Source organism: Sorex fumeus, unplaced genomic scaffold (assembly GCF_029834395.1).
Source record: "Sorex fumeus unplaced genomic scaffold, SorFum_2.1 ptg000233l, whole genome shotgun sequence".
NCBI lineage: Eukaryota > Metazoa > Chordata > Mammalia > Eulipotyphla > Soricidae > Sorex > Sorex fumeus.
The window spans coordinates 1,659,540-1,671,821 of NW_026606290.1; the positions used below are offsets into that span (position 1 = coordinate 1,659,540).

The window sequence follows — 12,282 nt, forward strand, 5'->3', positions numbered from 1 at the left end:
GGATCGAACCCAGGTCGGCCGCATGCAAGGCAAACGTCTTACCCACTGTGCTATCGCTCCAGACCCAATTTTATTTATTTTTTAAAATTTCTTTTTCTTGGGGCTGGAGAGATAGCACAGCGGGTAGGGTGTTTGCCTTGCACGCAGCCGACCCGGGTTCGATTCCCAGCATCCCATATGGTCCCCTGAGCACTGCCAGGAGTGACCCCTGAGTGCAGAGCCAGGAGTAAGCCCTGTGCATCGCCGGGTGTGACCTAATTTTCATAAAGTTGTTCACTTTATTTGATTACATTTAATATTCAAACACCAATCCCACCACCATTACAGTTTCAATCACCATATTTCCATCCCGAACCCCAAACCCTGCCCCGAAAGCAGAACCGAAATAATTTATTCTGTATTGCTGTTATGAACAAACCACTAAAAATGAGACCAAAAAAAAGGTTTCTTAGAAGAAAATGTGTGAAGATTGTCGTATTTCACCCAGAAGCCATCAAACCCTCCTATAAGAGATGAGTAATATGTTGTTAAAAGTTGAGCCTTGTTCATGTTATTTTTCAAAGATTGCAACTAGGCATTAACCAGTGATAATTGCAAATTGAGGCTTTTGCAGAATACTAATTCAAACCTAATGACGCCTCTGGCAGCAGGATCCAAGACTGTTGTCTGTTGAGTGTTTGTAGTCTGTCAGCCTTTCAAACTTTAAGTTACTTCTGTAACATATGAAAGGGATTGTTTAGAGGCTGAAGAGATGGTACAGCAGGTAAGGCACTTGCCTTGCACATAACCCACTCAGGTTTTATCACTGGCACCCAGAGGGTGGCCTGAGCTCCTTGCTGCATGTGGCCCAGAACCAAAAAGAAAAAAAGAGGAACCAGAGTGATAGTACAGCGGGAGGGCATTTGCCTTGCACGCAGCGGACCCGACTTCGATCCCTGGCATCCCATGTGTTCCCCCAAGCACCACCAGGAGTGATCTCTGAGCTCAAAGCCAGGAGTAAGCCCTGAGCATCACCGGATGTGGAATCCTGACCCAAAAGAAAAATCAGAAGTTGTTCAGAGGGTAGCCGTGTCGTGGGTGAGAGCCAGGAGAACACTGCCCTCTCAGCGTCCCCTCTCTCCTCAGCGGCCATGCAGCAGATGCTGACCGAGAGCTGTAAGAACCAGCTGGTCCAGATGGCCTATGAGTCCCAGAGGCAGAGCTTGGTGCAGCAGACCTGTTCCAGGTAAGGTAAGGAAGAGGCTTCCCGAGCCAGGGGCAGGGCTGGGGGCATGCAGGAAGACCCTGCCTGGTCCTGCACAGACTCTGCCGTGCCAGCAGGGGGCGCTGTGCTGGTCTGGCAAACTTCGCTGGAGGCCTGGAGAGTCTGGTCCCCAAGGACTGAGATCTTCGAAGGGGCGGGGGGAACACGAATACCCTGCAGTGTGCATCACCTGCATGATGCCACACACGGGCTCACTGATTCCACACACGGGCTCTGTGATTCCATACATGGGCTCTCACTACACACACAGGCTCTGTGATGCCACACATGAACTCTGTGATTTCACAGATGGACTTTGTGACTCCACACACAGACTCTGTGATTCCACACACAGGCTCTGTGATTCCACACACGGGTTCTGTGATTTCACACAAGGGCTCTGTGATTCCACACATGGGCCCTGTGATTCTACACACAAACTCTGTGATTGTACACATGGGCTCTCACGTCACACACAGGCTCTGTGATTCCACACACGGGCTCTGTGATTTCACACACGGACTCTGTGATTCCACGCATGGGCTCTCACTCCACACACAGGCTCTGTGATGCCACGCATGAACTCTGTGATTTCACAGACGGACTTTGTGACTCCACACACAGACTCTGTGACTCCACACACGGGCTCTGTGATTTCACACATGGGCTCTGTGATTCCACATATGGGCCCTGTGATTCCACACACGAACTCTGTGATTCCACGCATGGGCTCTCACTCCACACACAGGCTCTGTGATGCCACACATGAACTCTGTGATTTCACAGACGGACTTTGTGACTCCACACACAGACTCTGTGACTCCACACACGGGCTCTGTGATTTTACACACGGGCTCAGTGATTCCACACATGGGCTCTCACGCCACACACAGGCTCTGTGATGCCACACATGAACTCTGTGATTTCACAGACGGACTTTGTGACACCACACATGGGCTCTGTGATTCCCAACATGGATTCTGTGATTTTACACACGGGCTCAGTGATTCCACACATGGGCTCTAATCCCACACACGGGCTCTGTGATGCCATGCACGGGGCTCTGATTCCACAGGGGCTCTTTGATCCCAGCTGGTAGTGGGGTAAAGTGCAAGAGAGAGTATTGGGGGTCGCTGTCCCTCTGGTGGCTGCCGTGGGCCATGCTTCTGTGGCTTTGTCTGTGCAAGGAATCACATAGGACAGGCCAAGCCCCTGGCACAGGCTCCATCAAAACTCAGGAGCTCTGACTGTTGGGATCAGCCTCGGCTCCCCGTACCTTTCTCCTTCCGTCTGGGGGGCCCTGTCTCAGCTCTCAGTCTCGCCTCTGTCCCCCCAGGGGCAGCAAGTCCCCTTCCTTTCCTGGTGGTGTGGTCTTGGAGAGTGAGCGTAGGAACACAGGCTTAAATTGGGGTTCATTTCTGTTAGCCATGGTGAGGTCTGGGGCCTCTCTGAGCCTCAATTTTTCTCTCTCGAGGAAGCGGACAAGTGCCAGTGCCTGTCTGATTTCTGAGCAGAGTTTCAGGCGGACCCCAGAGGGCGTCAGGGAGTGAGGGCCCGTCTTTGCTCAGGAAACAAAAGTGGAACCAGGATGGAGCCACACTGCATGGAGCTTTGCCGTGTTGCTTATTCCCGGGGCCCAAGTTCCACAGTCCCTGGGCACAGGCCACGGGCGCAGAGCACAGTGCTGAGAAGGCCGGAACACAGGTGCAGAGGGTGGCAGCAGAGGCATCACGGGGTTCCAGTGCTGGGGGGACAGCAGGACCTGACACGGAGGGTCTCTCCCTGCTCCTGAGACGCAGAGACCCTGTCACATCCCTTCCAGGGCCCTCGGACTCGGATGGCGCCATCTGCCCTAGGACATGTCCCCCGAGTCCTGCTGAATGTTAGGGAACAGTTCCTCTTGTTCCGCTGGCGGTGCCTGACCGGCCCTGGCCGGTGTCCAGGGAGTCTCCAGGGAGGGAATGACCCTGTGTCTCTGGTAGCATGGCCGAAATGGACGAGCGGTTCCAACAGATTCTGTCGTGGCAGCAGATGGACCAGAACAAAGCGATCAGCCAGATCCTGCAAGAGGTGAGCCAGGCTAGGTGCCGGGGGCCTGCAAGACCCGGGGTGCTTGGTGAATTTGGGGGTGTCTGCACCCTGGGGCATGGTGGGTAGGAGAGGCCTGGTGGGGTGGGGATCTGGTTACTGGGGTCTGGAGATGTGCCACCATCCCCGTTAGGCACCCCCTTTCCTTGTGGGGGCCCATCATGAGGCATCGTTGGGCACGGGGGTGGTGACTGCACCACTACGTGAGCCCACAAGAGACCCTCGGCCTCCTCACACCCTCACTGTCGCTGCCGCTGACCTTCCCTCCCAGCAGTGCGGGCTGCTGGGAGACTGGGGTACAGGAGTGGGGAAAGAACCCGGTTCCTTCGCCTCATTGCCCCAGTTCCGTCTCCGTTCTCCCGGAAGTCCCTGTTCCTGCCTTGTTCCTCCTCCCTCCCCCCACCTCCCCGTGTGACCTGCTCCGCCTCTGCTCCCTCCTCCCTTCCCCTCCACTCCATCTTTCTCCAGCACAGTGCCACATGTCATGTTTGCGTGGCCGTGTGAGGAGGACACTGTTTCTCAGAGGGAGGCTGTCCAGCCTGTGTTTAAGGCCCAGCTTGGAGCTGGATGGCCTCTGGCTCCTGGGCTGCCCTGGTCCACTCTAGAGGCTGGACAGGAAGAGCCAGGACCTCTGTACTCGTATACACAGGCACGCAAGCAGGCACAGACATGCACTCAGCACACACACACGCACAGAGACATGCACACAGGCACACACAGAGATAGTCATACAGTGCACACAGATGCACACAGGGATGCACATACACCGGCATGTGCATTCAGAAGGGAGAGCACACATACAGGCAGGCAAGCGCATAGGCACGCATAGACATGCAGGTAGGCACACACACAGGCAAACACACACGCATGCAGGCAGACACACAGGTGAGCACACAGGCACGCACAGACATGCGGGCAGGCACATACACACAGGCAGACGAGCACACAGGCATACAGGCAGGCATACACATCGGCACACAGAGGCGAGTACACAGGCATCCACAGACGTACAGGCAGGCACACACACACACATACACAGACTGGCAAGCACACAGGCCCTTCGCTCCGGCCCTTCCCCGGCTGAGGCTGAGGCGTGTGTTACAGAGCGCCATGCAGCGGGCCGCCTTCGAGGCCCTGCAGGTGAAGAAGGACCTTGCGCACCGGCAGATCCGGCACCAGGTGAGTGAGCGCAGGTGCGTGGCGTGGCCCAGAGAGGAGGGGGGAGCGTGGCCGCACAGCCCCGGCCGGGGGTTGGGGGGTGCTCAGAGGGTCCTGTCTGCAGGACGCCACCCCACTAGGGAAGCTCAGAAGTGGCTGCGGCCAGCTCAGCCCCTCCATCAGCCCGTAGGGGGTGGGCAGTGCCCTGGGGCGGGACTCAGCTGTCAGGCTCAGGGGACGCTCAGCACATCCTTCTCAGCACACTTGAAATTTCACTTTTTTTTTGCATGTTTTCTCTTCCTTTTTATTCTGTTCTTTTCTTTCCCTTTTTTTTTTTTTTTTGGCCAAATCCGACGTACCTTTTATTTCCCTCTTTACTTTGATCCCACATGGCTGGACATGAAGCTCATTCCTCTGACCAGGGTTTGGGTGGGGGGGTCCCAGGAACTTAGGGGCGAGGCTGGAGGCCCAAGGCACCGGGAAGAACACTCATGGCTGCTACGGGTTTGGCCCTCCGGAACCCATGAGGGTGGACGTTAATGCACCTGGTGGTTTTGATTCACTGGCCACTGTCCCCTGGGCCCTGAGCAGAACCACCTGGGGAAGGTGGACTCACTGTCTGCCGCGCCCCCAGCACGCCTGTCCCTAGCAGAACCTCTGTTTTCTTGTCTGGAAAACAGAGGGAAAGGCCCTCCTGAAGAGCAGAACCGGGTCAGGAGGCAGAGCGCAGAGTGCCCGGTACAGGCCTGGCCTGGGGGCCAGGGGCAGCCGCCCCTCCCCCCGCCACCCTCTCCTCAGAGCGTGAGGGGCCTGGTGTGAGTGGGCCCTGCGCCAGCTCCCCAGGCGTCCCCAGGGCCACACCGTGAGGTTCCCGAGGCTCCAGGCCCAGCCTCGTCTCCCCGAGAGGAGAGAGCACGCAAGGCTGGAACCGCGGCCGACGTGAGTGAAAACCCCTGTCTCATCTTCTGTTTAGATTAAATTAATAGAGACTGAGTTATTGCAGCTGACACAGCTGGAGTTAAAGAGGAAATCCCTGGACACAGAGGCACTGCAGGTATGTAGGGCTCCCCGGCCTGCCCCTGACCCATGTCCCCGCCCGTGTCCCAGGGCCAGCAGACAGGGCCAAGAGCGCAGGGTGGCCAGGGCCAAGGTCAGGGGCCGGGCCGCACAGCCCGCCTCTGGGAGAGGGTCAGAGGAAGGACGATTCATTGCCAGGGCTCACCGGCCGCGTCCCCATCATGCCTTTGCTTTGTGTTGGAGCGGGGTCACTGCCGCGTCCTGTCTTGTGAAGCTTCTTCTGCGGCTCCAGCCCGGCCGGCCGCCATCCTCTGGGGATACGGGGACACGGCTCTCCTGGAGCCCCAAGGATGCTGGAGAAAGGCCCCCCGCAGAGCTGTGTCCGGTGGGAGTGCTGGCCCCGGTGCTGGGTGGTCTCGCAGTCTCCGGCTGGGGGCAGCTCTGGGCCTTCTCTGCGCCTCAGTCTCCTGCAATGCACACAGGGGCCAACGGAGCATGGACACAGGTCTCCATGTCACTGGTTGTCCTGTGCCCGAGTCAGCCCCTGGGGGTGAGGGAGGCGTGTGGGCTGCTTGTGGGTGCGCCTACCAGCTCGCCTCCTGATTGCTGAAGTGGGGTGATCTTCCCGCCCCCGCTTCAGGGCCGAGCCAGCCGTGACAAGCCCTCTCAGGGCCCAGGAGTGGCCTCGGGATGGGGAGGCTCTCGGAGAAGGGGGTGCCCTCCCCTCCGAGCTGGTGGAGAGTGAGTGAGAGAGGGGGAGCCCCAGACACTGCACACGCTGCCCTTGTGTTGCACCCCGTGTGGCCTCCCGCCCCTTCCTGCCCACCCCCTCCCCGCACCCTGCATTTGCTTCCTCCCGCAGGTCTGGGGTCCGAGAGAGCCGGGTCAGATCCGGTGGCTCGTCCGTCACCTCCTTTATTTGCTGTTTCCATTCCACCGCCTTCATCACGGGCAGGGAGGTGCAGGCTTAGGAGGAGAGGGAGGGGTGCGGGTGAGCGGCTGGGCAGAGGCTGGTTCCCCAGCTCTCGACCCGGGCCCAAAGGGAGCCAGGCCCGCGCTGCCTGCCCCGGGCGCGGGCGCGGCACTCGTGTGCTCTTGTGTTGCAGGAGATGGTCTCGGAGCAGCGCTGGGCTCTCAGCAACCTGCTGCAGCAGCTGCTCAAAGAGAAGCAGCAGCGTGAGGAGGAGCTGCGGGCCATCCTGGTGCGTGCATGCGTGCATGCGTGTGGGGCTTCCTGGCGTGTGCATGTGTGTGGGCCATCCTGGTGCATGCATGAGTGCATGCGTGCAGGGCATCCTGGTATATACGTGTGTATGCACATGCGAGCGGGCCATCCTGGGGGGTGTGTATGTGTGTGTGTGTGTGTGTGTGTGTGTGCGCGTGCATGCATGTGTGCGTGCATGTGGGCCATCCTGGTGCGTGCGTGTCTGTGTGCGTGTGCGTGCATAAGGGCCATCCTGGTGCGTGTGGGTGTGTGTGTGCATGTGGGCTATCCTGGTACGTGCGGGTGTGTGTGTGTGCGTGTGTGCATAAGGGCCATCCTGGTGCGTGCGGGTGTGTGTGTGTGCGTGTGTGCATAAGGGCCATCCTGGTGCGTGCAGGTAGGTGTGTGGGTATGCGTGCTTGCAGGCAGGCTGGCCAGGCGTCCTCCCGATACCCGCAGACCCTCCCATGGCGCTGCCACTCGAGAGGCGCGGGAAAGCACCAAGAAGACTCGGGAGACCTGGCTGTTCCCCGCAGGAGCCCGAGTGCTGCGCACGCACCCCCTTTTGTCACCCCCGAAGCCAGTGCAGAGCCAGAGGGCAGCCCTGCCGTTCCCCCACCTCACACACACAGACACACACACAAACGCCCCGTCCCTCTGCACACACCCCAGCACAGAAGGCAGCGCCTGCCCCTCATGTCTCAGTGACCAGTCGGTCGAGGGGAGGCAGGGATGGCCTCACGGATTTTCTCACGTGTCTCTGTCAGAAACAGGGGTGCCGTTAGACCTCCCAGGACGAGCCTGAGCTTTGTGGGAGAAGGGGCCCTCCCAGAGCACGCAGCACAGGGGCCACTCGGGGCCCACGGCTGCCGGGGTGGAAGACGGCCCCCGAACTTGGGGTCCAGGGAGGGGGATGGTCCTTCCTGCCTTGCCGATTCTGGTATTGAGGCTTGGGGGCTGAGGTGGGTGGGAAACCGTGAAAGCCCGCAGTACACCGCGTTGACGGCGCCCCCTCCATCCCCACAGATGGAACTCGAAGCCAAAAGTGAGACCAAACAGGAGAACTACTGGCTGATCCAGTACCAGCGGCTCCTGGACCAGAAGCCCCTGTCCCTGCGGCTGCAGGTGAGGCCGGGCGGTGCCACTGCCCTGGCCTTGCCCTTGTCCCCGCCCGCCCATGGCAGAGGTCCCCAGCGGATGTGGACCGGGGCCCGCCCCCTTTCCAGGAAACGAATCATTCTGTGCACCCTGGAATTTGACCTTCAAGTGGGCATAGAAAGCGCCCTGCAGTGGCACCTATGCTGCTGGCTGGCTCCAGGGCCCCTGGGTGGGGGGTGTCACCCACTCGGGAAACTGCCCAGGCTGGGGGGAAATGGAGCCTCATGCTCAGAGCCTGGTGGCACCACAAGTGTTACATTTCAGGGCAGGAAAGATGTAGTACCTCCCCCCCCCCTTTATATTTAGTGTTTGGGCCACACCTGACAGTGCTCAGGGCTTACTCCTGGCTCTGAGCTCAGGAATCACTCCTGGGATGCTTGAGGGACGGTATGTGGTGCCAAGGATCAGACATGGGTCGACCACATGCGAGGCAAGTACCCTACCCACTATTTCATCCACTCCCCTTCACTGCGGGTGTTTTTTTTTGGGGGGGGGCACACCTGCTCAGGGGTTACCCCTGACTCCTGGTTACTCCTGGCTGTGCTCAGGGGACTATATGGGATGCTGAAGATCAAACCTGGGTTGGTCGTGTTCAAGGCAAACACGCTACCCGCTGTCCTACTGCTCCAGCCTCCGCCCCCCCCACACACACACACACAAACACACTTCTAAATAAAGACGGAGGGGCTGGGAGAGTGGGAGGCACTCTGCTTGCTGGAGGCCCAGTTCTGTCCCTGGCACGCATGTTTCCCTAAACGCTGCCGAGACTGCCCCCAACGAAAAGTTGAGTCATTGTACACAAACGTCACAGGCCCCGGGCCCCAGTGAGGGCAGTTCCCGGTGTCACTGGCAGTGTGCTGGCATTTGGACAGTAGTCTCCCGGGGCCCTAAGCCCTGCCAGTGTCAGACAGACAGAGCCGGAGGGAGAGCAGCCCAGGCTTCTCTCCGTGTGCTTGCAGGGAACGGTCCCGAGAATGCTGCCTGTTTGGGTCATCCCCGGCAGTGCTCAGGGGTCACTCCCGGTGGCGGTGCTCGGGAGTGCATGGGGCCAGGTCCTCCTGCCTGCAGGGTGCCCGGGAGCTGTGTCTGCTCTGTCTGCCGCCGCAGTGACGGCTCTTGTCTCGCAGGAGGAAGGCCTGGAGAGCCCGCTGGTGGCCCTCCTCCGGGAGCTGTCGGCCGAGCACTACCTGCCACTCTTCGCTCACCACCGCCTGTCGCTAGAACTGCTGGGCCGGATGAGCCCCGGGGACCTGGCCAAGGTGGGAGACAGCGGCACTGTGGCCTGTGCTATCCCCAAACCCCCTTGCTCCTGCCACTCTGATGACGCCAGCCACTGGCAGATGTGCTCCCGGCTTCCCCCGCGCCAGTCACCTCCCTGGACCCCTCCTGGGCACACACTGAATGCTTCGGGCTAAACCCAGGAGGGGGGTCCTGCTGCCCCAGACCTGCGCATGGTAGCTGGGCCCGCGCCCCCTCCCCCAGACCTTGGGGGTAGGGCACAGGGACATCCTGGGTAGGAGCTGAGTGCTGCACCCAGAGGACCCCAGAGTCCGGGCCTGTGCCAGCCTGAGAAGCCCTTGCTAAAGTGCGGCCGGTGCCCGTGGCCTCCCCTTGGGGCCTCAGTCCCCGTCCTCACTCATGCTTGGGCCTGAGCGTGTGGCCCCGGTCACAGCCGCTGTCCCCCCGGCTCAGGTGGGCGTCTCGGAGACCGGCCTTCAGCACGAGATCCTGCGGCGAGCCCGGGCGCTGCTGGAGGCGGCCAGGGCCCAGCCAGGTAGGACCCGAGTGTGGCCAGGTGCCCATAGGGGCGGGAGGTGCCCCCATTTCCCCTCCCAGCCCTGCCCTTAGCGACTCCTGAGTGGCACAGGCGGATGAGGGGGACGGGGCCAGGTTTCTGTGCAGCCTGCAGCAGCCTCCCAGCTCCCTGCCCGTCGCGTTCCCGGAGCACTGCAGCCTGGGCCCAGGGACATGGGCGGGGGGTACAGGCCAGCTTCTGGGACACCTGGCCCCTGGGGGCGCAGGAGAACAGAGGGGCTGCGAGGGTTCCCCTGTCCCTGCGGCGGGGGGGGGGGGGGCTGGCATGGCACAGCAGCGGCTCTGATGTTGGAACAGCCTTTACCGGGGCTGCGGCTTCGTGCCCCATCCATCAGGGATTCCTGAACACAAAGCCAGGAGGGAGCCCTGAGCACCGCCAGGTGTGGCCCAGACAGAGAAAGTAAACCCTGCTAGTGACTCGAGCCGGCGAGCACAGGGAAAACCTGGGCTGCTTCAGGGCGGGGTGCCCTTGGGGTACAGTGTACCCGCAGATACCACCTGCACCGCATTACACTCTGGGCCCTGCATTGTGCTGCACGCCCACAGTGTGCTAAGTGCCACGTTACACGGCGCCTCTCGCTACACTGCACCCCATACTACCCTGCATCCCACACTACGCTGCATCCCACATTACACTGTGCGCCATAATACGCTGCCCCCACACTATGTTGTGCCCCTTGCTACACTGCACCCCACACTACATTGCCCCCCCATACTACACTAAGCACCATAGTACACTGCCCACACTACACCATGCCTCCACATTATACTGTACCCCATTTGCAGGACCAGGATCTTCAGGAAGCCTGTTCTAGTGGCAGCGCAGGGAGGCTCCCATGAGGGGGGGCCCTGTGGGGGAGTTTCCGCCTCCTGCTCCTCTGCCCACCCCCCCGCCCCATAGGGCCCATGGCTGTGCCCCTACTGGGCCTTAGGCTGGCAAGGAGGAAGCTTCGGGGGGCCCACTTCAGCCCCCCCATGCTCCTGCCCCCCAGTCTCTGGGTGTCCCCAACCCACTTTTCTCCTGCCTGGAAGTGGGAACAACCCCCCCTCCCAGGTTCTGCTGAGTCAGGGGGCTTTTCCTGAAGGGTGTAGGCCGTGGGAGGGGTTAGCGCCACCGTTAGCAGCCCCCCCCCACTCATCACAGATGGGGCAGCTCACCAAGGAGAAACTGGGATGGTTCCCCCCAACCTGAGACCTGCATCCTCTTTTCCGGCTATGGGGCTGCAGGTGAGAGGAGCCTTAGGGTTGGGTGGCTGGGAAGACCCTGCTCAGTCCAGCCCCCTGGACCCCCCTCCTACACAGAGCTGCTGAAACCAGCCAAGGATGAGGAGCTCCCCCCTGCCCCTGAGGAGCCCGAGTCCACGAGGCCATCTGCGCCCCCCCAGGAGCTGGAGGTGCCAACCTCAGAGTGTGTGGTGTGTCTGGAAAGGGAGGTGAGTTGGGGGGCCCCAGTGCCCTGCGTCATACCCGTGGGACGTGGGAATGGCAGGAAATGAAAAGGTTCGGTGGACCCCAACTCCTCCCCATCCCCAGGAGTAGTGCTGGTCTGTTTCGGGCCTTTTCCCAAAAAAAGAGGGAATTTCCCTGAACACTTATCAGGTGACTGACAAGTTTTCTCTAAAAAGGATTTTGTAAATCCATGTTTTTAGAAGTCGAAGCTAACGCTTTGGGACCATTAAGGGCGTCCTCGTGTGTGCCGGCCGGCCCTGCTGGGGGACCCCGGGAGCAGTGGGCACCTTCTGTCTCCCACACTGGCCAGGCCCCAGGGCCCCGGGCACCCCGTCAGTCCCGTATATTGGTCCCAAGGGAGCCGCCCGGGGCGGCAGTCAGGGGAGCGCCCGTGGGAGGCTTCCTGGGGCGGGGCAGAGGGTCGGAGGTGGTCCCGGTACTCGCGGGGAGCTGGGACAGAGCAGGGGGTCCAGGACCCCGGGAAGCCGGCGGCCAGGCTGACGCTCCCCGCTCGCCCCCAGGCGCAGATGATCTTCCTGCACTGCGGCCACGTGTGCTGCTGCCAGGAGTGCTGCGAGCCGCTGCGCACGTGCCCGCTGTGCCGCCAGGACATCGCCCAGCGCCTGCGCATCTACCACAGCTGCTGAGCCCGCCCCAGCGCCGCGCAGTGCGCCTGCGCGTCTCTCCCCGCTGCGGAGCCGACTCCGCCCCCAGCGCCTGCACCTGCCGCCGCGCGGAGACTGCTGCGCCTGCGCGCCTCTCCCCGCCCGTGGAACCTGACTCCGCCTCCAGCGCCGCGCACGTGCTCGCCCTGCTGCCGGAGACACGTACGCCTGCAGACACGTACGCCTGCGCATCTATCGCCGCCTCGGGCCTGGCTCCGCCCCCAGAGCCGAGCACGTGCTGCCGAGACCTCGCTGCCTCGGGCCTGACTCCGCCCCCAGCGCCGGAGACACGTGCGCCTGCGCATCTATCGCTGCCTCGGGCCTGGCTCCGCCCCCGGCCCCGCCCTCAGCGCTACACACGTGCCCGCCTGGCGGCCAGAGACATCCGCCCCTGAGGGTCTCTCACCGCAAGCTGCACCCTACTCCGCCCCCAGGCCCCGCAAGTGCCCACTGCGCCCACGGAGGTCGCTGGGCGCCCGCTCCTC

The 12,282-nt window shown here is 61.3% G+C and overlaps 1 protein-coding gene across 2 annotated transcripts in view; it reads left to right on the forward strand.

The window, feature by feature from the left end:
- The window catches only part of LRSAM1 (leucine rich repeat and sterile alpha motif containing 1), a 33,969-nt gene extending 22,088 nt beyond the window's left edge, over positions 1–11,881 (forward strand). The window contains exons 15-24 of one of the 2 annotated variants that reach the window (XM_056108778.1): positions 1,126–1,225; positions 3,226–3,313; positions 4,436–4,510; positions 5,463–5,543; positions 6,613–6,708; positions 7,737–7,835; positions 8,996–9,127; positions 9,561–9,642; positions 10,986–11,116; positions 11,654–11,881. In XM_056108778.1, coding sequence (XP_055964753.1) covers positions 1,126–1,225; positions 3,226–3,313; positions 4,436–4,510; positions 5,463–5,543; positions 6,613–6,708; positions 7,737–7,835; positions 8,996–9,127; positions 9,561–9,642; positions 10,986–11,116; positions 11,654–11,779 — 1,010 coding nt within the window. In that variant the 3' untranslated portion in view covers positions 11,780–11,881. The remainder of the gene's footprint in view (positions 1–1,125; positions 1,226–3,225; positions 3,314–4,435; positions 4,511–5,462; positions 5,544–6,612; positions 6,709–7,736; positions 7,836–8,995; positions 9,128–9,560; positions 9,643–10,985; positions 11,117–11,653) is intronic. The other variant, XM_056108780.1, reaches the window with a different exon arrangement.
- Positions 11,882–12,282: the final 401 nt, after the last annotated feature.